General features: G+C 39.7%; 1 protein-coding gene across 1 annotated transcript in view; it reads left to right on the forward strand.

The window, feature by feature from the left end:
* Positions 1-26,040, forward strand: part of LOC126094536 (putative pre-mRNA-splicing factor ATP-dependent RNA helicase PRP1) — a 95,354-nt gene that overhangs the window by 40,099 nt on the left and 29,215 nt on the right. Inside the window, exons 7-10 of the mRNA XM_049908965.1 lie at positions 4,074-4,250; positions 12,691-12,945; positions 13,523-13,781; positions 19,964-20,155. Coding sequence (XP_049764922.1) covers positions 4,074-4,250; positions 12,691-12,945; positions 13,523-13,781; positions 19,964-20,155 — 883 coding nt within the window. The remainder of the gene's footprint in view (positions 1-4,073; positions 4,251-12,690; positions 12,946-13,522; positions 13,782-19,963; positions 20,156-26,040) is intronic.

The following is a 26,040-nucleotide window of genomic DNA, read 5'->3' on the forward strand; positions in this document are numbered from 1 at the left end:
GAATCAGATATCTGTCCTGGAAAAAAGGCTTAAAAAAAGTGGGTAGGCTTGCTTAGACAGATCAAAATTAAGGTTTTTTAAGCATTAATTCTATTCAAATCTACTGCACATGCAAGATATGTATGTATAACATTTTTTGTTCATTAGACTGTACTACATAAATTCCTATTCTACTTGCCTTTGTTATAATAAAAGGGATTCATGTTGTTATGAATATATGTAGTTTTTATTGGTAAATAAAATTATACATTTGATTATCCGAATAAACCAGTTTTTCAAAATTCCTCAATTAGTTTGGATAATTGATGCTCTACTATAATTTCTAGTAACTTAAGCAGCTTAACAAAATGCTTCTTTCAATTTGCAAACTTTCTCCTTTCAATAGTGCCACACTTTTTCATGAGTTCTGTTAATTACATCCCATTTCTACTTACATTAATGAATAGTTTCTTACTCTCTTTCTCATACAAACTTTTAAGTCATCAACATTATCCAATATATCAACATTTACATTACCACTTACCTGCTGCTCAAGCCCCGAGATCTGTACATGAACAGTATTTATATGCTTTGCTTAGCAAATTAATTCATCATCATCATCACAAAAACGTAACTCCACTACTTCTATTAATTCATCCTGCCAGGAACCAACAGAAACTTCCATTTCATATTACATTGGTTTTCAGTTACATTTTTACTAATATCGAAATTTCTGAATCCAGTTATCTAACTTGTTTGCAAAACACTTTTACAGATTCTATGTTTTATCCAAGTTTTTTTTAGTACATATATCCTTAATTTATGAATTTAAATTACCAGTGACGTTTTTGATACTCTCAATTACTTCAGTGAACATTTTCCATAAACTTATGAAGTTCTTCCATTATTGTTTTACTGCAGCTATTAACATTTGTGCATTCTTTGGATAATACCCTAGTCATTTAATCTACTATTTGTGTAGCAGTTGCTACCTCACAGAAGTTCGTATATTCTAATCTTACTCCATTATCATCCTGAGATTCATTTCAAATTGCTATATTCTGTTCATCTGCAAATCTTAATTCCTCAGACATAACTTCATAAAGTGCTTTTTAATGTTTACTCCACTATGAAACACAGTCTTTTTTTCGTTACCGCTCATTTTGGAAAAACAGGTTGATCACACCCGATAACAGGAATATTTTCTCTTTTGTTATCTTAATGTACAGGTACATGCCCGTGCACGCACACAAACACACACAATGACCACCAACTCCAGCATCTTGAGCTGGATTGCAACATCACATGGGATGCAAGCAGCAATCTGGAGGGAGTGGGGAAGGGGGAACTGGAAGGGGTAGTAGTGTATGGATGAGGAGAGAGGAACAGTCTGGTGGGTGCACAGGGACTAGACTGCCAGCAGGCACAGTGTCGAGAGGTTGTGTGGCTGGGAAATGGATAAAAGCAACAGAAAGGGAGAGGAGTAGGGAAAGGCAGGCAGATGTGTTGGCACAGGGCTGCAATAACAAGGTGGGAGATGAGAATGAAGAGAAGAAAGGACAGAGGGGGGGGGGGGGTGGGGGTGGAAACTATCGGGTGGATCTTGTGGGGACAGTATATTACCGTAGGTCAAGACTACACTCTCCACCAGACAGCGTTAGACTCTCTCTGCACCTGTACACTTCTATCCCTTTCCTTTCCCCTTCCCACCCCCTCCAGATTGGTGCTTCCATTTCACAGATGATGCATTCTGGCCCAAGTTGCAGTTGTTTTTGTGTGTGTGTGTGTGTGTGTGTGTGTGTGTGTGTGTGTGTGTGCGCATTTAATTCATAACCAGTTACGTAATGCTGTATAAGATGTTACATTTCTTAGTTGTGCTTCACAGAAAGGTCATTAATATTGATTTCAGAGAAGTTTTTTAGTTTTACATGACTTTTTATTCAAAATAGGCTAGTTATGAAACAGAACTCAACTGGAAGCTTTTGGAAAAATTGTTTGGAACATTTCTGTTACTCAGCCTTTGAAATTGCTAGCAGTACCATGGCCAGTCTTCTAGCTATCTGAAATTGTGTCAAATGCTTTTCTTCCCTTGTCGTATTAAGTTTTGGAAATAGCCAGAAATCACATAGAGACAGCAGGTGAATGAGGGTACTCAAGCACCACAACACACTTCTGAGCCAAGACATTATGTATGATGTGGATTTTGTGTGCTGGCGCATTGTCGTGCAACAAATACAGTGTTGAATGATTCCAATATTCAAGATGAACCCAAACAGTCATTGCCCATGAACGATTTAAAACAATCAAGTAGTAATCTGCATTCACCATTTGACCTTCTGGAGAGAATTCTTTATGGATGATTTCTTATTCAATCAAAGAAAGCTGTGAGAAGCGTCGTGACACAGCTTTTCAGCATGCACATTTTTTGTCTTGGAAGTTCTGGACCTTTCCATACCAAGCTTTGGTGCTTTGTTAGTGGCTCACACTGAAAACATGATTCATCACCTATTATGACCCAAGACATGAAGTCTGGATCGTTAGCGGCAATCTTTTTGTGTCTCTACAGTGTTCCACTCGGCAATCTTTTTCATAGTCAGTGAAAGAGTGGGGGGCACAAAGCAGCAGCAGTTCTTCTTTTCGCCCAAATTTTTAATTAGAATGTGATGCACAGTTGTTCCACTAGTTCCAGTGAGGTCCTCAATTAACCTGCTAGATGAACAGTGATCAGTTTGAAGAATTTCAACCATTTTTAAATATTATCTTTGACTCGAACTGTTGATGGAGCTTCTGCTTGCGAGTCTTCAATGCTCACTCTATATTGCAAAACCTTGCATATCACTTAAAAACATTTTTACTGCACATTGATAAAATTTTTTATCATTTCATAAGTGTTGTGGCACTTTTACCCAAGTTAAAACAAAACTTAATGTTCATACATTGCTCCGTTCATGACAGAAGTTCAAAACATACTGTTAAAGTTTAAGTTAAGAGCATTATCAGCAGTTTGATGCCAGCACTGTCAACTTTAAAGTGTAAGGTAGTCAAAATATCACACTACTTAATTCACGCATCTGTTCGTGGTGTGATATTAGTAATTACACAAATATAAAATAGTTGTTTCCTATGGCATGGTACAGACCCCTCTCACCCCAGGTGCATGTTCTATTCAGGACTTGATTAGACTTTGTGGTCTCTCAAACTTGACAATGTAGTGGTCTTAAGAGTTCCTAGATACACATTTTATTGTTGAACACAATTAACAGACTATTTGACATAGCTTTTGGGTTAAGACAATTAATAGACTATTTGGCAAAGCTTTTGGGTTAAGAAAGCAAAAAAAGTGGTGAGTTGTAGAAGAGAGAGTATTATTGTATGTTAGGATTGGGCCATATGGCATAACAAAAATAATTTATGCCATACGAGAAGCAAGATTACATAATGTAGCTGAAGCAAGTTAGAGTTCAGAAACTGTTTCGTAGATGTCTATAAAGCTATTTATACAAACTCTACTAGTATACAGTGTTTGCATTAAAAAAAAGGGGGGAGAGAGAGAGAGAGAGAGAGAGAGAGAGAGAGGAATGAGTTTCAGCAATAGTAAGTATTTTGTGGTAGGGGATTAAAATTTGGAGCGACTGAAAATTTTTGGAATCTAGTACTACTGATAGATGTTTAAAATATGGTGGACAAATCAGTAACAAATGGAAGAAATAATTAAAAGATGAATGAATTCTGTGGAAAATTCGTGTTGTTATGTGGGGACTGCTTAATGAGACATAATATTGTGGCCACCAGGAATAGTTTATTTGGCACTGGGAGAAGCAGGAGAACAGTAGAGTGGGCAGGGTGCTTTTAGAGACAGACAAATAAGGGTACATATAAAAGATAAGGGCACTGAAGGTGTGTGGCTATCATGATAAAACTAGAGCAAACTACATTTATACACTGCAGTTTATTTTGGCACCTGCAAGGACACCCTTTATCGTGATACAGTTTTTAGCCTTTCATTCTGATCCGTGTTACTGTCGCAGTTGTGAACTAATTTCCGTTTGAGTGTTCTGAAAGTTGCTGATGATATAACAATCCTCTTCTTTCAGCAATATTTTGACAATGCTCCATTGATGAACGTTCCTGGAAGAACTCATCCAGTAGAGATCTTTTATACCCCTGAACCTGAGAGAGACTACTTGGAAGCTGCAATAAGGACTGTGATACAAATCCACATGTGTGAAGAAATTGCAGGAGATGTTCTTCTATTTCTCACAGGACAAGAGGTATGATTTCCTCAACAATAATTGAAAACTGTTGCTTTCTTCTAAAGACAAATTATTATTAAATCTTTGATCATACAGTTCATAAACTTGCTTTCATTATTGTAATAATGTATAAATAAAATATTGTAAAAGTCTAAATAGCAACCAAAATCATGACATGAAGCTATTTTTAAAGCTTCTAGTCAGTCAGTTTTAACAATTTTGTTGGTTTAAGCAGTTGTAATGTGTTTAAGTGTAATAGTTAGTATGACAGTTCTTATGAATAATTGTACATTTCTAGTAATTTAAGGCACTCTTGCCACATATCACTGAAACTGTTTCGATTATTGAATGCTTGACATGTCAGAAGACAGTAATTTGCTGCAGTGAGACTGCTTTCATATGCAACAATATACAGTTACTGTAGGTTATTGTGCTGCAACCAATTCAGTCATAAATTTCGTATTATGTTGATAATGATAAAGCAGTGTCAAAAATTATAATACATGTTAATAAATAGTAGTCTTCCCTGTTAAAGCTGAATTTGCAATGAGTATAGGCGGTATCTCTATTAAAGTGGGTGTTCAGTTTAGGGTTTCACATTACACGATTATTGTAGGTCCTTCTGTTATTGGTGAATGTTCCAGTTGATGTTAGCTTAATCCACATCGACAGAATTACACTATGTGATCCAAAATATCTGGACATCCCCAAAAACATATACATTTTTCATATTAGGTGCATTGCACTGCCAGGTACTCCATATCAGTGACCTCAGTAGTCATTAAACGTCATGAGAGAGCAGAATGGGGCTCTCCACGGAACTCACGGGCTTCAAAAGTGGTCAGGTGATTGGGTGTCACTTGTGTCATATGTCTGTGTGCAAGATTTCCACCCTCCTAAACATTCCTAGGTCCACTGTTTCCGATGTGATAGTGAATTGGAATGTGAAGGGACGTGTACAGCACAAAAGCGTACAGGCTGACCTCATCTGTTGACTTATAGAGACAACAGACAGTCGAAGAGGGTCATAATCACACAGGAATTCCAGACTGCATCAGGATAGACTGCAAGTACTATGACAGGCGGGAGGTGAGAAAACGTGGATTTCATGGTCGAGCGGCTGCTCATAAGCCACACGTCACGCCAGTAAATGCCAGACAATCCCTTGCTTTGTGTAAGGAGTGTAAACATTGGACAATTGAACAGTGGAAAAACATAGTGTGGAGTGACAAATCGTGGTACACAATGAGGCGATCCGATGGCAGGGTGTGGGTTTGGTTTTTGCCCAGTGAACATCATCTGCCAACGTGTGAAGTGCCAGTAGTAAAATTTGGGGGCGGTTGTGTTATGGTGTGGCTGTTTTTTTCACGTAGGGGGCTTGCACCCCTTGTTTTGCATGGCACTATCACAGCACAGGCTTACATTGATGTTTTAAGCACCTTCTTGCTTCCCTTTTGGGATGTTTTGGAACGATGACTTCGTGCCAGGCCTCACCCCTGAACATCGATACTTCTCCTCAGTGCAGCACTCCGTGAAGATTGGGTGCCCATTCCCCAAGAAACCTTCCAGCACCTGACTGAACATAAGCCTGTGAGAGTGGAAGCTGTCATCAAGGTTAAGGGTGGGCCAACACGATATTGAACACCAGAATTACTGATGGAGAGCACCACGAACTTGTAAGTCATTTTCAGCAAGGTGTGCGGATACTTCTGATCACATAGTGTAGCTCAGTGAGACTGGGAGGAATATGCATTCAGCTCCTTCTTTATAATGTATGTTGTGTATAATTGAAGATTTAAATCCATGATACTCTGACAGGCAGAGTGAATGATTATACTGACCAGTTCAGGTAATATACTTGGTGTCACTCCTAAGAGGAGGTGTATATGCACCAGGAAATTGGGAAAAACACAAGAATTTTTTCATTTGGTGAAAACCCTGGAACTTTGTAGAATTGAGTTTCCTAGTTTCAGATTTCAGTTAAATTCTTGTAATTTTGACTGGTAAGAACTGTACTCTAACAAAGTATTTTACTTTAGCTCACATCTGTAGAAAATATCTCTCTTGACGTTGTGTGTAGCCGATCCTCTTCTCTGGGTAATCAGCTACATCAATCTGTCAAAAGTTTCTTCTCTGAAGACTATAGCTGGTTAAGGGAATTTATTAAAATACTTCTCTATCTTTGCAATAATTGAGGTACTCGTATAATACTTTTAGTTCAGTCACTTTATTTTTTCAACTTTCAAATATAATATCTTCTGCAAATTAACTTAATCCTTACACGTCACTCATTTACACATATTTAAATAGCATACATGTGTCTTGTTTCGTTCATAGCCAAGACATGACATAATTTAAAAGTTTCCCTCCTCAAGCGAGGCCAATACATGAATGTGCATAGTGATCTATATTCAACTGTTCAATAGTCTTTTTACAGTCACCACAGAGTCTTAACACATCAAAGAATACGACATAAGTATTCGTTGAGTTCTCCTCATGTCTTCTGTAACGCTGGCGCCAAACACTTGTCGTCGTCAGTGACTCGGCCCTCTTACGGTCTTGTAATAACAAACTTCTGACCTGCACAAAGAAACAGGTGGATCGCTAGAAACATTCTCACTCTCCCGCACTTGTACCTAAAATATCGGGTGTTCAAGACAGTTGAAGGCAGTGTGTTTTTAGAATTTAAACCGAAATTCTTGAGTCACTACATATCCCTCCCCTTAGCTCGAACATGCAATATTTTATACATATTCATCACGTACACTAATATTACACAAGATGATAATTCTTTATCTTTTAACAGTACTGTGCATATTTTACCACAATTACAAATTGTGAATCTTTTAATCCATTTTGCGTGTTAGTTCTTTTGAATCTCCAAAAAAAAAAAAAAAAAAAAAAAAAAAATCTTTGTTTTCTTTTCCTCTTCCATTCGTAAATTTCAGGTGCACATAACTCATGAATACTCTACTGCTTTGTTCTTACTTCCCATACTATTTTTCCTAAGTATGTACTTATTCATTACTAATTGTAATCTGGAGGAACTCTGGATAGAATAAAGTGTTCCCTTTTTCTGACACTTGTAAATCTAAAACGTAAAAATGCTTGTGCTGCATAGAATTCTAACTTAGCAGACTCATCCCTTTAAACGTCTGACTTCTCTCATGATACTGCCATTTTCCCCTTTAGGAACAGTACCTATATCTTATATGGGTTGATCCTAGGAGTACCCTTTCTCCTTCCGTTTTGGTAGGCACGCCCCTTTCTTATTCCTATCCTCCTATGGTTCAGGTCAATCCCTTCTTGGTGCCCCTGTCCGCGCAGTATAGGTCTGCCTATCAGCCCTTTTTCTCATCCAATAAATGTCGAGTGCCCTGTCTGTATACCTCTTAAGGAGGCCTCCTGGCCATTGCCCTAGCACACATCTTTATGAATACTATTATTAAATATTCTCTGGTAAAATTACAAATCTGCTTTACACTTCTATCCCACTTTCTAATACTTCATCTAATACCCTAGAGTCCTCTGCCACTCCTCACTTTTATCATATAAACAGATATCATGCCCACACATAGTATCTACTGTGTCTAACTGTATTTACCCACTCACAGTAGTTACTATGCCTTTTCTCAAAGGACTAGCACGGCACATGTAAATATATATTTGAGACCGACAAAAAATAATGATACAGAACCGTCACATATCAACAATGTAATATGTGCATCGAGTCAGATGTACACGTATTTTTATTCCCCTACATCCCTTGGCAGTTCTGGCATCACTTCAGGTTCCTAATTCGTAATTCTTCTGTTTGTGCTTAAATATATCTTTGTTTGTATGTAGATGTGTGTTTGTGTAACCTGATTCTTTGGCCTACTTCTATGAAATAAGTTGAAGGTTATTGGAAACCACAGAAAATAAGAGGGACTTCAGTGATAAAAGTATATGCATATGGAAAGAGGGAAAGATAGACCAGTACTCAGATGAGAAGTAAGAAAGGAAAAAGTAGAACTTCTTGCTAAGATCGAAGAAGAGAAAGAAGATAGCCAGAAAGACAGGAAAACCCTTCCCACCCCCCTTTCCCAGGGTCCCTACTTCGCCAGTACTTGAGTGAAAAGCTGGAGGAGGTATGATGTTAAACGTCTCCTACAGAAAGGACAGTCTCACCTTCACCTTTGAAGCCCCGAAGAAAAATCTTAGCAACACCTATGGAACGGCAAATGATGAAGAATCAGTTACACTTGTCTGAAAGGTGGGGGTGTGAGATTAGTGTTAGTCATGTTTGTACTTAAACTACCCACTCCTTCCAAAAATGATACAAACCCTCCTATTTACATTACATCTCATAAAAGGTATAAAATGTTCTATAAAAATAGAAAATTATACACTACGATAACGTAGCTGGCTAGTCATTTAGTTTATTCTATACTTTTATACTCATATAAAATCCTCTATTCATTTTATTTCGTCTAGATATCACTCTGCCTGAATAGTACCTTGATATTATGTTTATACTAACACTATTTTCTATTAGTTTCATTCCATGTTTAGAGATCACTGTTTATCCGTGATTCTCTTAAATAGGTCTCAATTTTGTAGTCATATCTGGTTTCCTACATACTAAAATTAATGGATAGTTTAAGAATTCAAGCATAGATTACAGAATAGTCGAAGAATTGAAGGGAATTCGGTGCAGGAAAACTAATTTTGAAGAAACACTGAAAACAACTAGGGATCCGATGGTCGTCACTCTGCAGAATGTTAACGTTCCTGGGGAACAGCTGTGACTCCGCCCGGATCCCATGGATCTGATCTTAACCTCACTTGAGCAAGTGCAAACCAGTACTTCTGGGTAAATTATTTGTGAAAGCCTCCCCACAGCAAAACAATTAATGCTTTACAAGGAAGCACAACTTTAGGTAAAGTCGTTCTGTTTTCTACTTTGTCATGTACAAGTTTGAATTCTTCGTACAAGTCATCCATAACCTTGTTGGCATCATTGAGTTCGGAAAAAGCAACTGTCAAAATGTTTCCGGAGATTATACTCTCGGGTCACTTTTCTTTCCACCGTATCAACTCGAGTGTTGACATCTGCAATTTGCAATTGGACGAAAGGAATTAGCTTATCTTGTTTATCAATACTCACCTTCAGGGTGTGCAACCTCTGATTTACAACATTGAAGATAACATTGCATACGCTTTGAAACTATCCTAATTTTTCGTCAAGTTCCATTTATACATTGTTATATTTATCTTCAATCTCAAATTCTAATTTTTTAGTCAAATCCTGAAGTTGCTCATCCTGTCTCTGGTTAAATTCAGTAAATAGTTGATTAACGTGAGTATTCAAAGAACTAGTGAGTTCACTCTTTATATCTAACTTCAGGTTTTTTACCTTATCATTTAAAGAGTCAAATTCAGTCTTTAATAGAACCATGCTGCATGACTGTTCAAGGTTTCACTCTGAGCATTTAAACTAGAATGTACTGAACCTATTTCTCTCCTTAGAGCTTCATTCTGAGCATTTAATTTTTCACTTAGAGTGGCTGTATCAGCCTTCTGGTCATTTAATCTAGCATTTAGTTCTTGTCTCAAAGTGATTGAATTTGCACTCTGTGCATCTAATTTTTCATTTATAGCTGCAATTTGAGCATGTGACTCTGTTCTTTGGTTATCTAATTTAAGACTTAGTGCTTTAATTAAATTTGCTACTTCAGTCCAGTCTGGTTGGCTCTGAAATTTGTTACTGTTCGTGATCCATAATTTTATTGATCTTAGACCCGGTAATCATCTAAAGAAAATTCACCACCGAGTACAATAACTATAATAAAAGTTTATCATTCACTCGTCTCCTCAACTTTTATCAAATAATTATTGGTTTCCACTCACCCGGCGTAGAGTTCTAGCTGCGTTGGTGAGCAGATATGTAATCAGTGCTGGTAGACAGCACTGGTGCCAGAAGTGTCGGACGTTGCTTTCAGCATCGTCGTCTGCGAGCGGACGCGGAGTCAGCGCTGGTGAGCAGCAGCTGGTGCAGTCGGCATCGGTGGCTGGTTACGGCGGCGGCGCGATGTACATGTGTGAAGACTGCTTACTCTCCACACCTGATCTTCTTAGTCGAAAAGCTGAGGTCTTCTCTCCAGTTTTCACCGCTATTACTTTCTCACGTCTTTTACAGCGTTGCACTCGCAACTTTCTTCCATTTGTTTATTGGACTCAATACAATTACTGGAAACGGTTCTCATATGTTGTTAGGCTTGGTTGCTATGGCAACACCTGATATCTTCTTTCTGTTTCTGTCTTTAAATTCCCATTTTCTTCGGATCCTGTCACTGAAGTCACCACATTATAATGTTTTTCGCTGACAGAAAATAATATCTTCTTATCTATCTATCTTATCTATTGATCACATATGTGAACTTTAGTGTCAACATACTTGTTGATTAATGATGTACTAGAACTGCTATGCAGAACAAAATTCTCTTCTTAGACATATAAATATCTTCGTTTCGCTTGTATCTCGAGCTTTAGAAATAATTAAGTACATTGAGACATAAGAGTTGGTTTAAAAACCATATGAACATGCGTCTTGACTTCTCAGAGTGCAAAACATGAAGTAGTTCAAAAGTATCTATTATCAAGCAAGTCCAATAAATGAATGTGCATAGCAATATATTTTCAATTGTTCAATAGTGTTTTTACAATCATCACAGACACTAACACATCAAAGAATACCACATAATTATTTGTTGAGTTCTCCTCACATCTTTTGTGGTGCTGGCGCCAAACACTTGTCGTTGTCAATGACTTGCCCCTCTTACAGTCTTCTTACAACAAACTTCAGACCTTAACATAGAAGCAGGTGGATCGGTAGAAACATCCTCACTCTCCTGCACTTGTACCTAAAAAATTGGGTGTTGGAGGCAGTTGAGGGCTGGGTGTTTCTAGAATTTACACCGAAATTCTTGAGTCACTACACTATGATTGTCAGAAATATTCAGCTGATGCAATTTAAGCTGTGCTCTTCGCATCCTGCCTAACCATACCCGTGAAAAAAAAGGCAAGAAAGTTTTGACGACCAGTATTGTTTGAAAGCTTAGCTTTCCTTGTAGCTACACTGGTGCATAGTAATTTAAACTTTTCCTATTTGTGTGAACATGCTACTAAACAGTGGTGTTAGTGGCTGACTGCGTCATGTGTCCTGTGTTCTGAGTCATTGCTGTCATTGGCTGGTGAGATCAATGTGACTTGAGCTATGATTGGCTGACAGAAGTGCAATACAGTTTTGATTTCAGTGCTTAGGAAGCTAGTATACTGTATTTGATGGAATTCATATTTATACTTTCATAATATCAAAGTACACATTGCTGCGCATCAAAGACCTTTCCAAAAAGAATTTTTTCTTGTCTGCGTGCACTCCCTGTAAGATTTACAGAACACTGTTGCTTATTTTTTGGCAGATATTTGCAATTTCATTTTTTAATGTGTAGCTGGAGTCATTCTGAGCAAATTATACTCACCACAGCTCTTATGTGACTCGCAATGTGAATGTAAAGTGGTTGGTTGTTGTTGCCTATTACAAAGAAAATTATTTTTAAAGCTGAATTTTTCGAGCCCATTCGATAAAGCAACCCCAAATTAGTCTATTCTGCTACTAGTTTTTTCGATATTTATTGACAGGCACTGCAACACAGGGCTTAACTGGTACTTCAGTAGCAGTCTTTGCCTGACTTGTCCATCTCGCGAGCCATCCTGTCTTGTGCTGTCTGCTGTCGCCATGCAGCAGAGCTGTTCAGTTGCTGCTGGGTTATAGGCTGTTTGTTTTCTGTGTTCTGCTGCCCTTGTTAGTACAAATTGCTATATGAATATCACACTTGGCTAATTTGGTACCACTATGGAATGGGCATGAAACACTCCTCTTTGATATAAAAGTAATTTTGTTTGTAGCAGGTGTTGGACATTGTGTGAAACTTTATGTACGGTATTTGTTTGGGATGCACATTGCAAAACTAACATTGCAAATATCTGCAGAAACACCAGAGAAACTGTGCCTGACAACTTTTATATGTATTCCAAAGAAACCTGCATACCTGGTGGCAGATTTAAAAACAAAGTACCACCATGTATTGACAGCCATTCACTGTTTCATATGCCACCTACCATTGGCATTATTTTTGCTAAAAATGGAAATTTTTGTTAAATCTTGCTTGTGATCCCACACATTGGTTTGGGAATTGTGTTTTGTGATGTGACTGATAACTCACAGACTGCCTAGCTGGTAACACTTTATTCTTGTGTACAAGCTGTTTAGCTGCTAACTAAAGCGTGGGAGAAAATGGGCCTGTTTGAAAATAAAATTACCGTGATAAAAATCGATCTTTCAGTAAAAATATGTGGCTTGCATTTCTATAATTTTCCTTCCGTTTGTATATACTTACCATATATTTCTGAACAGGAAATTGAAGAGGCTTGCAAGAGAATTAAGCGAGAAATTGACAATCTGGGGCCTGAAGTTGGTGAGTTGAAGTGTATTCCATTGTACTCTACACTTCCACCAAACCTGCAGCAACGGATCTTTGAGCCAGCACCACCAAATAAACCAAATGGAGCTATTGGCAGAAAAGTTGTTGTTTCAACAAATATCGCTGAAACTTCACTCACAATAGATGGTGTTGTGTTTGTGATAGACCCTGGCTTTGCAAAACAAAAAGTAAGTCAGTTTAATTAATTTGTTTATCAATAACTTATTGTACATACAAAACTAAACTAGTTCTAGTGTTCCTCTTAGAAAATTTGATTTTTAACGTGTTGGGTTAGCAAGAAAGCATTGTTATAAAATGATCACTATTTTTCACTGATGGCGTGAAAGAAATTTGTTGGCCATCACAGTGAAGCAGTTACTCATCTGAATGAATTGTTGATGTATTTGAGTGGGTGTAAAACTGTGTTCCTTAGCTGTTTCGTGCTCAAAATGATGTTGAGGGAGGTCTAGAAATTTTTTCATTTTAATTAATTTCTGTAAATCTTGTGAAAGCATAATATTGTTTTAGTATTTCCTTTTTTATTTTCAGAAGATATGTTTACAACATAGAAATTGTTTTTAAGTGACTTCGTCATGACCTTTGTATCAACTAATTTTAACAGTCGAAGATGATAGTGATGTACTTAAAAATACACTACTTAACTGTGAACCCCATTCAAGATAATTTAACAGAAATGGTTTCTCCATACTTTCCTTTCAGAGAGTTTTGTAGTGTGAACTGAGATTTCTTTATTTTTAACTTTAGGTATACAACCCAAGAATACGTGTGGAGTCTTTACTGGTATCGCCCATCAGTAAAGCTTCAGCTCAGCAGCGAGCAGGTAGAGCTGGTCGAACAAGGCCAGGAAAATGCTTCAGACTTTATACAGAAAAGGCATTTAAGCAAGAAATGCAGGATAACACATATCCTGAAATTCTGCGGTCAAATTTGGGATCTGTTGTTTTGCAGCTTAAGAAATTGGGAATTGATGACCTGGTACATTTTGATTTCATGGATCCACCAGGTACAGTTTTGTGGTATAATACATTCACCATACTTTTATTTATGAACAAAAATATACTTGTGAATGACTAGGTCATTCAGGCTTTTGCAGCTGTTTCATGAAGTGTTACTTGGAAGATTTCAAAACACTTCATAACTTGTGGGTAGTATTGGGATCTTAAAAGGATATAAATATTCAATGGGTTTGTTAGAAAATAACTTTTTCTGCTACTGGTTGACATTTTCTTTTTATTTATAATTTCCTTGCCACATTTCAAGAAATGACTCCAATTTTCAAGTGCATTTTCCATGTGCTCTGCAATTTTTTCCTGATGTTTTAAATTTGTGAGGTCCTCCATTGTTCTTCTGTTGCTATAATGTATGCAGGTGTCCCACATTTTAATTAATGATAAAAATCTATGTAGCGTTATACTTACGGTTTTCTTGTGGTCCACTTGTGCAGAAGGTCGGACACATTAAAATGTACACAATTTTCTATGCACAGTACACAACGAAAGTATTAAATGTACGTAAAAAGATTTGATGATATAGTGGAGATGCTGAGTTGTTGCAGATAGGTACAATAATTAGATTGTCACAAATAAAGCTTTTGGTCAGTAAGGCCCTTGTCAAAAATTCTCTCTGCACCAGTGCATGATGGGAGTGGCGATTGGGTGGGGATAAGGAGGCGGCTGGGTCGGAGAAGGGAAGGGATAGTAGGGTATGGGTGGCGGGTGGCGAGGATGAGGTGGAGAGGGGGTAGGGCAGCTAAGTGAAGGCAGGGGGGAGGGGTAGCAGACATGGAGAGAAGTAAAAAGACTGGGTGTGGTAGTGGACTGAAGGCTGTGTAGCGCTGGAATGGGAAATGAGAAGGAGCTGGATGGGTGAGAACAATGACTAAGGATGGTTGGGGCCAGGAGAGTTATGGGAACGTAGAATATAATTCAGGGAGAGTTCCCAACTGTGCAGTTCATAAAAGCTGGTGTTGGTGGGAAGGATACATATGGCACATGCAGTGAAGCAGTTACTGAAATGAAGGCTATCATATTCGGCAGCATGCTCAGCAACAGGGTGGTCCACTTCTTTATTGGCCACACTTTGTCGGTGGCCATTCATGCGGACAGACATCTTGTTGGTTGTCATGCCCACATAGAATTTAGTACAGCGGTTGCAGCTTAGGTTGTAGATCACTTGACTGATTTCACACTTAGCCCTGCATTTGATGGGGTACGTGATGTTTGTGGCCAGACTGGAGTAGTTGGTGGTGGGAGGATGTATGGGACAGTTCTTGCATCTAGGTTTATTACAGTTGTATGAGCCATGCGGTAAGCGGTTGGGAACAGGGGTTGTGCAGGGGTGGACAAGTATACTGTGTAGGTTCGATGGACGGTGGAATACCACTGTTGGTGGGGTGGAAATGATAGTGGGCAGGACATTTCTCATTTCAGGGCACGACCAGCGATAGTCAAAACCTTAGCGGAGAATGTAATTTGGTTGCTGCAGTCCTGTGTGGGACTTGAGTTATGAGGGGAATACTCCTATGTGGCCTTATGAGGGGAATACTCCTATGTGGCCAGATGGTGGGACTTTGGGAGGTGGTGGGAAACTGAAAAGATAAGGCAGGAGAGATTTATTTTTGTACAAGGTTGGGAGGATAATGCAGTTTGTGTAGGCTTCTGTGGATCCCTTGGTATATATCAAGAGGGACCGCTTCTCACTGCAAATAGGATGACAATGGTTGGCTAGGCTTTATGTAAGGGAATTCCTGGTATGGAATGGATGGCAGCTGTCGAAGTGGAAGTATTGCTGATGGTTAGTAGGTTTGTATAGAAGGAGGTATTGCTGTAGCCATCTTTAAGGTGGACGTAAACATCTGGGAAGGTGGCTTGTTGGGTTGAATAGAAACAGGTGAAATGAATGGGGGAGAAGTAGTTGAGGTTCTGGAGTAATATGGATCGGGTGTCCTCACCCTCGATCGAGATTGCAAAGATCGCATCAGTGAATCTGAACCAATTGAGGGGTTTAGTATTATGAGTGTTTAGGAAGGTTTGCTCTAGATGGCCTAAAAATGGGTTGGCATAGGATGGTGCCATACGGATGCCCATAGCCATACCCTGGATTTGTTTGTAGGTAATGCCTTCAAAGGAGAAGTAATTGTCGGTGTGGATGTTGTAGCTCATGGTGACTAGGAAGGAGGTTGTTGGTTTGGAATTTGTCAGTTGTTCAGAAAGGTAGTGTTCAGTAGTGGTAAGGCCATGGGAACTAGGGATGTTAAGTGTAAAGGGAGGTGACATCAATAGTGATGAGCAGGGCACTGTGTGGTAAAGGGCCAGGAACTGGAGTCGGTGGAGAAAGTGTTGGTATCTTTTAAATAGGAGGGTAGGATCCGGTTTGGGCTTGGTTGATATGGTTTTGCAGGACTGTGTTGGTGAGGGCTAAGGATTGGCAGAATCTCAACAGGTGGAGGTCATGTGGAAGGAGGGTTGGCAGCTGGAGATGGGTAATTTGTTGGTAAGACTGTTTGGGAGAATTCCATGAGCCAGGCAACAAAGCAGGAACAGTATGTGGGACTGGGTTCTGACTGGGGATAAGGAAACTTTTCTGGGTTGATGCAGGTGGAAGGAGCAAGGATCCACGGTGGTGGAAAAAATGCACCACCAAACAAAATCCAGAACCTAAACAGACCTGAAACACAGTCATGAACCTTTCCTCCAGAAGCCTTAGCCTCACAGAAATATCAATCATTTCCAAAGGACTCATCATTGATCCCACCCTCATTCTCCAAATTCAATCATGCAGGACTGGTTGATGACCTTCTCTTGTTATTCCGGTCCCTACAGTGAAAACACTTTCATACCAATCAGACACAACCAAAGACCAATGTTGAACCGTGCCTAACTCTTTTCACTCCTCCATCCATCTGTGATCCACCTCCATTCCTCCCAAATCACCCCCTGTTAACTTTACAGAACTTCTTAACCTCGAACCTTGCCTCACCATCATTTCCCAAAATCCCTCAACAAGCAAATAAACCTTACACCTGCTGAAAGAACCGCACTCTACCATCTAAAAACTAATCCTACCCTGCGGACAATGGCACCACCACTGTTGTGCAAGGATTACCTGGCAGAAGGACTCTTCCAGCTCTCAGATACATCAACCTACAAACCTTGCCACAGTGACCCCCATTCCAGAAAACCAACAGGATCTCCAGTCACTCGTCAAATCCTTGGTCCCACCCAGGACCTCACCCCAGAGTCCATCTCTCTACTCAACCACTTACCGCACTCCTACCTTCTAAACCCAATCGCCTAGGATGCCCTATTGTTGCCAGTTAATGTGCCCTCAATGAGAGAATAGCTGGAACTTACCGTCCTATGTAAAAGATACAACCATTTCCTCCACTGATTCTCCACAGTTCCTGTACCTTTACACTAACATCCCTGATGCGAATGGCTTACCATTATTGAACACTACCTTTACCAACACCCAACAGATTCCAAACCAACCACCTTCGTTCTTGTCTCTATAAGCAACTCTATCCCCAGCCACAATTATCTCTCCTTTGAAGGCATTATCTACAAACAAATCCAGGGTACGGCTATGGGCACCAGCATGGCACCATCCTATGCCAACCTATTTTTGGGCCATCTAGAGCAAACCTTCCTAAACACTCATAATCCTAAACCCTCCACCTGTTTCAGATTCATTGAAGACATCTTTGTGATCTGGATCAGGGGTGAGGACATCCTATCCACATTCCTCCAGAACCTCAACTACTTCTCCCCCATTCATTTTACCTGGTTCTATTCAGCCCAACAAGCCACCTTCCCAGATGTTTACGTCCACCTCAAAGATGGCTACATCAGTACCTCCTTCCATACAAACCTACGAACGATCAGCAATACTTCCACTTCGACAGCTGCCATCCATTCCATACCAGGAATTCCCTTTCATAAAGCCTATCCAACCATCGTCATCCTGTTTGCAGTGACAAGCGGTCCCTCTTGATGTATACCAAGGCTCCCACAGAAGCCTTCACAAACTGCATTATCCTCCCAACCTTGTACAAAAATAAATCTCTCCTGCCTTATCTTTCCAGTCTCCCACCACCTCCCAAAGTCCCACCATCTGGCCACATAGGAGTATTCCCCTCGTAATTCAAGTCCCACACAGGACTGCAGCAACCAAATTACATTCTCTGCTAAGGTTTTGACTATCACTGGTCATGCCCTGAAATGAGAAATGTCCTGCCCACTATCATTTCCACCCCACCGACAGTGGTATTCCACCATCCATCGAACCTACACAGTATACTTGTCCATCCCTGCACAACCCCTGCTCCCAACCCCTTACCGCATGGCTCATACCCCTGTAATAAACCTAGATCTACAACCTAAGCTGCAACCACTGTACTAAATTTTATGTGGGCATGACAACCAACAAGATGTCTGTCCGCATGAATGGCCACTGACAGTGTGGCCAATAAGGAATTGTTGCTGAGCACGCTGCCGAATATGATAGCCTTCATTTCAGTGACTGCTTCACTGCATGTGCCATATGGATCCTTCCCACCAAACACCAGATTTTCTTAATTTAGCCGGTGGGAACCCTCCCTGAAATATATTCTACGTTCCCGTAACTCTCCTGGCCTCAACCATCCTTAGTCATTGTTCTCACCCATCCAGCTCCTTCTCATTTCCCATTCCAGTGATACACAGCCTTCAGTCCACTACCACACCCAGTATTTTTACTTCTCTCCATGTCCCCTACCCCTCTCCCCTGCCCTCCGTCTAACCTGCACTTAGCTGCCCTCCCCTCTCCACCTCATCCTTGCGTGCCCCCAGCAGCACTTCACTCTCTGCCACCCCTACTCTACTATCCCTCCCTGACCCAGCCTCCTCCTTGCCCCCACCCAATCGCCACTCCCATCATGCAGTGGTGCTGCTGCCCGCAATGTGGCTTCAGTTGCCGGAGACTGTGTGTGTGTGTGTGTGTGTGTGTGTGTGTGTGTGTGTGTTGTATATTTTTATGAAGGCCTTAATGGCCGAAAGTTTTATTTGCGGCACAGTATGGTGAGTGGTGACTTCCCTTTTCATAATATTGTTACATTCCATCCTGTGTTCTCTATTGTTTGACAAGGTCTGACAATATTTCTATATATAGACAACAAGCCCATGCATGAGTACGATATACTTGCATACAGAGGACATTTATCTTATAAACTTTATCATTGTTTGCTTATACATTTTTGCAATGACATTTATCTTGGTACATTTCTGTTTTCATTTACCAAACAATGGAAAATCTAGGATGGAATGTAACAATATTATGAGAAGGAAAGTTGCTACTCCCCATATAGCGGTGATGCTGAGTCACAGATAAGCTCAAAAAAAGACTTACACAATTAAAGATTTCGGCTATTGGCCTTCAACAACAACAACAACAACAACAACAACACACACACACACACACACACACACACACACACAACTGCAGTGTTAGGGAACTGAAACCACACTGCAAGCAGCGGCACCAGTGCATGATGGGAGTGGCGACTGTGTGGGGATAAGGAGGAGGCTGGAGCGGGGAGGGGGAGGTATAGTATGATGGGGGTGGCGGACAGTGAAGTGCTGCATGTTAGACTGAAGGACGGGGAGAGGTGGGGAGGGGGAGGGAAGTAGCGGGTATGGAGAGAAATAAAAAGACTGGGTGTGGTGGTGGAATGACGACTGTGTAGTGCTGGAATGGGAACAGGGAAAGTGCTGGATGGGTGAGGACCATGACTAACGATGGTTGAGGCCGGGAGGTTGGTGGTTTTTTATTTTTTTAATTTTTTTATTTTTTATTTAAGGGTTTCTGTGTAAGTATACTCCCAAAGCATCTGAGGAAATGAACTGTTTCACTTTCTTCAAATCTGAATATTGGTCCTGATTACACATTTTTTATATCATTTTTTTGTTATATGTTAGATGTAAAGAATCCAGTTTTTAGTTTGTGGTTTTTGAAGATATTTAAAACTTCCATGATTCGCTGGTAATAACTGGAATGCTAGATATACATTTGCTTGTACCTTCTGTAGTGCAGTCTGTGTCCGAGTCTTTCCTTACTTCGCTGAGTCAACCATGGAAGCAGTATAGTTATTCCTTTGTCTTTCACTGTTGCATGTTGTTTTTTAAAATTTTCTTTAACTTTCTGGTACAGCTCCAGAAACCTTAATGCGTGCATTGGAGCTGTTAAATTATCTGGCTGCATTGGATGACGACGGCAACTTGACAGATTTGGGTGCGGTCATGGCAGAATTTCCTCTGGATCCTCAGCTGGCGAAGATGTTGATAGCGAGCTGTCAGCACAACTGCTCCAATGAGATTCTCTCCATAACAGCTATGCTGTCAGGTAACATGCAGGACATGGTAGAAAGTGCCATCTTTTTCACTTCTTTTAAATTACAACAATCTGTTTGTGCTTGTGGCAGTTAAAGTCACAAGTTTCTGAAAGCTGTGGTGTTAGGCACAAAATCTGTTGTTAAATTTTTTTGTTGTGGGAAGTAATGGCTGTGATCTGTTAGACAAGTGGGCTTGTGGGTTTTCTCATGGAGTTTACCACTTAGACAGATTGAATTATGTCCTACATTAATGATAATTCATAGACTGAGCAGAGCAGGAAACATTTGTAAGTTATTTTGCAAGTTTTTATTTGTTTGAAATCACATTTAAGATCAAAGCAAACTTTCACTCAAAATAGTAAATTACTAGTATAAAAAAACTGCAGTATTAAAATGTAGGTTTACACTCATACATGTACAATTTAAAAGTATTGCTTCTTGCTACTTTTGAGAAGAGCACAACCAAGATCTGATTTATCAGTCAGATGCTTTATGTTTACTTCTGTCTGATGTCATGTAGCATTTTAGAAATGCTAGTATTTTAGGAATGACAAATTGTTCCACATGGACTGATATTAAATTAACTATTTTATTTATTTACAATCATAATTTCAGCTATTGTGCCATTCATTTCATAGCAATTGTACACTCTTAATCTGGGTAATAGTTTAATGTTCCCATTCCAATCACGAAATTGGTTTTTGGAACTTATTACTCAGGTAATAGGTACCGTGTACAACATTGTAACACTGAAACCTTTAAAATAGTTTTCATTACTGCACTTTTTCTGCGAATTGATAAACTTGCTGGGGGTGTCTTGCCACAGATTTTTTTCTCAGGTTTCTTGCAGCCGGTTAGAAACATGATGTTACAAGAAAATAACCCTACAAATAAATAATTCATTCTTATTTTTTGTTGCCAACCACAACTTACTTCACTTTCCACTCTTATATCATATTTGATTAAATCAAACAATGGAAAATACATTGTCATATTTGACTAATATATCTGAGTAAAGGACTGCAGTCAAGAGCACACGGCACACTTGCTGCTGAAAATATCGCAGCTTCCAAGTTGGAATAGTGGCACTATGTCTGTAGTAGAAAGACCGTGCACTCTGCAGTCTGCCTTGGTTAACTATTAGTAAAGAAATAAATAATATCAAACAAGAATTTACATTCAGCCCCAGTCAAGATTGATGTGTGGAGGCACGATAGTTACAGGAATAAACTGACTGCAGGGAACTGTTGGTGCACAACAGGTTGCGAAATAGAACTGAAATTGCATGTTACAGTGACAAGACGTGAACAGTATCCATTTCTTTAAAATTTACTGAACTTTTAATTGCAAGAAGAAATGCATTGTGATAAAAACTCAGTAGTTTCCTCGTTGCTGTGAAAAAGTGATTGATAAAAAAATTTACTTTAGTGTTGATTAATCTCTTCTTATTAGAGATTTGAGTCCGGTGTGGAGCATATTGTTCATTTAGTACAACTCGGTAACAGTGTTACTGTAATAGTTCTAAAATACACAAACAAAAAAATTTTGCATCACCCAAGTTCCCAGAACTCCTGAAGATAGATGTTGACTATGGATATTGTATCACAGACACAGTCCCTTTGAGTGTTCAGAGATGCCACTAAACCCACGCAAAGATGTAAACAAACATGCATGAGCAGTGCCTATTAGACAGAGGGGATCCGACAGCCGAACAGTTCGTCATTCCACCAGGAAGGAGGTGCACGGCCTGTATCTTTATTTCACCATGCCCAGACGATCAATACCGCTGTTATATTCTGTCTGCATTGTTACTTTATGCCAGGAAGGGCTCTCAACAAGGGAAGTGTCCAGGCGTCTCAGAGTGAACCAAAGGGATGTTGTTCGGACGTGAAGGAGATACAGAGAGACAAGAACTGCCGATGATGTGCCTCGCTCAGGCTGCCCAAGGGTTACTACTGCAGTGGATGACCGCTACCTACGGATTATGGCTCGGAGAAACCCTACAGCAACGCCACCATGTTGAATAATGCTTTTCGTGCAGTCACAGGACGTTGTGTTAAGACTCACTGTGCGCAGTAGGCTGCGTGATGTGCACCTTCACTCCCAATGTCCACAGTGAGATCCATCTTTGCAACCACGACACCGTGCAGCGCGGTACAGATGGGCCCAACAACATACCGAATGGACCGCTTTGAATTGGTATCACGTTCTCTTCACTGATGAGTGTCGCATATGCCTTCAACAAGACAATCATCGGAGACTTGTTTGGAGGCAGCCCGGTCAGTCTTGACGCCGTAGACACACTGTCAAGCGAGTGCAGAAAGGTGGAGGCTCCCTGCTGCTTTGGGGTGGCATTATGCGGGGCTGCCGTACCGCGCTGGTGGTCATGGAAGGCGCCGTAATGAATGAATGAATGAATGAATGAATGAATGAATGTATGTATGATTTGTGAATGCCATCCTCCAACCAATAGTGCAACCATATCAGCAGCATATGGCGAGGCATTAGTCTTCATGGACAATTCGTGCCCCCATCGTGCACGACTTGTGAATGACTTCCTTAAGGATAACGACGACTTGGGTGGCCAGCATGTTCTCCAGGCACGGACCCTTGGGAGATGCCTGGGATGGATTGAAAAGGACTGTTTATGGATGACACAACGCACCAACCACTCCGAGGGATCTACATCGAATCACCATTTAGGAGTGGGACAATCTGGACCAACAGTGCCTTGATGAACTTGTAAGTGATATGCCACGACAAATACAGGCATGCATCAATGCAAGAGGACATGGTACTGGGTATTAGAGGTACCTGTGTGTACAGCAGTGTGGACCACCACCTCTGAAGGTCTCTCTGTATGATGGTACAACATGCAATGTGTGGTTTTCATGAGCAATAAGAAGGGCAGAAATGATGTATATGTTGATCTCTATTCCAATTTACTGTACAGGTTCCAGAAATCTCGGAGTCAAGGTGATGCAAAACATTCTTTGATGTGTGTATTATCCATTCGTAATTGTTAGTTTTTGCTTGGTAATGGCACAATAGCTAAAATCACCGTTGCAAACATATATATCTCATAACATTCCAGGCAGAAAATGTTGTCATTTCTATTATCTGTTCATTTCAAAGAACCATTAATTTTTTATGCCATAGAGCAACCACAGTGATCGCAGTAAATTATTTATATTTTCTTCTGGTAACTGGTTTCTCTCTGTATGACCATCTTCGGGCCAGCAGCTGAAAGTGTTATGCAGTGCTTGACAGGTGCCATCTGGTGCTACACAGCATTCCCATGAACCAGCTCCACATATAATCTGGAGTCTCGTTTAGAGATGGTTGTATGGACCGAAGCTGGAATTACAAATAAGTTTGCGAACTGTAGTGCTTTTTATTACTAAAATTTCCACAAATCATTTATTTGCTAGCAGAAGAGATTTTCAGCAAGATATTAATCATTTACTAATGTTTTTGCAACGAAACACTGTCTGTACAATGCGCAGTGGTGGATTTGGTTTCGTGTACATTACTCTGATTTTTATCAGTTTTTTATATGTTTTATTAGGTCACTGTCTTGTCTGTCTGTCTGTCTGTAGTGTACAAACTTTGCAGTTGATTTTAAACAAATTCCCAATGAGCTAGTGACTTGAAATTTTAAACATAGATCACTTCCTTCTTGGTTTATGGGGTGTTGGGGGGGAGGGGGGGTTGTGAAAAAGATTGGTAATGCCTGAAAACTCGACTGCTCTGGTGCTCTGGAAGACTGGCATGTTGTGCAGTTAGTACCAGAATGCATTCCAGGCTATATGCAGGCAGAGGGGGATGGCTGAGCAGACAGAGGGAGGAAGAGGAGATGTTACAACATGCATGTACATGGGAAAACTATGGGTAGGCTTTGTGTGTGTGTGTGTGTGTGTGTGTGTGTGTGTGTGTGTGTGTGTGTGTTTTGGGGGAGGGAGGGGGTATAAATGATCTCATCAAAATACCAGAATTTCAAATCCATTGAGAAATATTACACACGTAAGACAAAAAATAGATAAATTTGGAATATAACACAACTTTGAATGGGACAAAATATTATAAAATTTCTCCTGATCCTGTAAAGATTCATAACACCAGTCAGACAGTCCCGAAAATTTGTGCATGTGAATTTTTAATAGCTGTGACGAATTTTGTAAGATTTATTATGAAAAATGTGGGGCACCTACAATACATAATTGATGCATGAATAGTTCACCTGCTAACTATTGTCTATTGTATGTACCTGTCATTTTTCATTGTCAGTCTTACAATTGTTGTCATAGCTATTAAAAATGCACAAGCACAAAGTTTCAGGACAATGTGTGTGGTACTAGGAGAATTTTTTTTAATCTGATTTAAAAATGTGTACATTAAAAATTTATTTTATTTCAATACAGTTGAACCTGATTTATAAGGAACACTGTCCTGTGTAATTCTTATTTATCTGTAAAGTTTTGTCAGTCTTGACAAAATATAGTTTAAAAACGTTACATAAGCATTTATTTGTATGTAATACATTTTTACATAATTTGCTGTTATACGTAACAAATTCCAGTGAAATAAATTGAGTTTTGCATAATTGTAATGAGTGCTGTTTGGAAAGAAGCCCTGTGATATTTTGTATAACTTAATTGACAGTACAGATAGTGGGTGGTGCTGCAGAGACAAGGGTCAGGCACACAGTTAACCAGAGCCAGCGGCATGGAAACACACACACACACACACACACACACACACACACACACACACACACACACACACATCCAGGCACTCTTTTCAGTACAAGAATTTCTTTTGTATCATTCATTTGCTTTCAATCACCCATGGAGAACAGAAAAAGGAAAAGTTACACTAGATCAGAAAGTAAAATTCATATGGGAGGCGGATGTTAATACACACAAAACAGAATCTGAAATTGCTTCGGACTTAGCAATACCTATACTACACTATGTACAGTCATTAGCAAAAGAAACAGTATTTTGAATGAATTTTTTAAATTGGGTCCAAAGTCAACGAAGTGCTTTTGTCAGCAAGAAGGGAGGTGCGTAGATTTGGAAAAGGCACTTTTTATACAGTTCCAGCAAAAATAGGCTGCTGCTCTGCCGATCAGTGGCAATGCTGAAACCAAAGGTGTTAGATTTAGCTGGAAGTATGAATATGACTGCTGATTTCAGTGCTTCATCAGGATGGTTACAAGGATTTAAAAATTATCATGGAATCATAGGGAGAAAAATTTCCAGCGAATAGAAAACTGTGGTTCTGCTGGGTATCTTAAGGGATTATAAACCTCAAAAAATAAATAACTGTGATGTGACCAGTATATTCTATAAGCTGCTTCCTAATAAAACTTTAGCTGATAACAGTGACTTATGCCATGGAGGGAAGAAAAGTAAAATTAGATGACAGGTCTTCTTGCCTCAAATGTAGATCTGTCTGACAAGCTTCCCCATGTGTGATAGGAAAATACGAGAATCCGAGGTGTTTTGAAGGTGTAAAGATATGGGTGATTAAGCTTTTTAATGGAACAGTGGTTAAGAAACTGGACATCAGAATGATAAAGAAAAAAGAGGGTCATTCTTCTGATAGATGTGCAGCACATCCATCCTAAGTAGTTTTGGAAAATGTTAAGAGTGGAATTTTTATCTCCAAACTGTACCAGTATTCTACAGCTGGTTCAATATGTGATAGCTCTGACTGATGCAGGAAACGAAACTCTCTTCATTAACTTTCTACATTTAATTTATTTTGGCTGTCTGGCAGCTAGTATCATCCTTCTCAATCAACAACTGTTTCCATAAAGCTGGTATCTTACTGGAAGAGATTGATGGTGGTGACGGTGAAGTTGTGTCTGGTAATGAGATAGCTGTACTGG

This window comes from Schistocerca cancellata, chromosome 1 (genome assembly GCF_023864275.1).
Source record: "Schistocerca cancellata isolate TAMUIC-IGC-003103 chromosome 1, iqSchCanc2.1, whole genome shotgun sequence".
Lineage (NCBI taxonomy): Eukaryota > Metazoa > Arthropoda > Insecta > Orthoptera > Acrididae > Schistocerca > Schistocerca cancellata.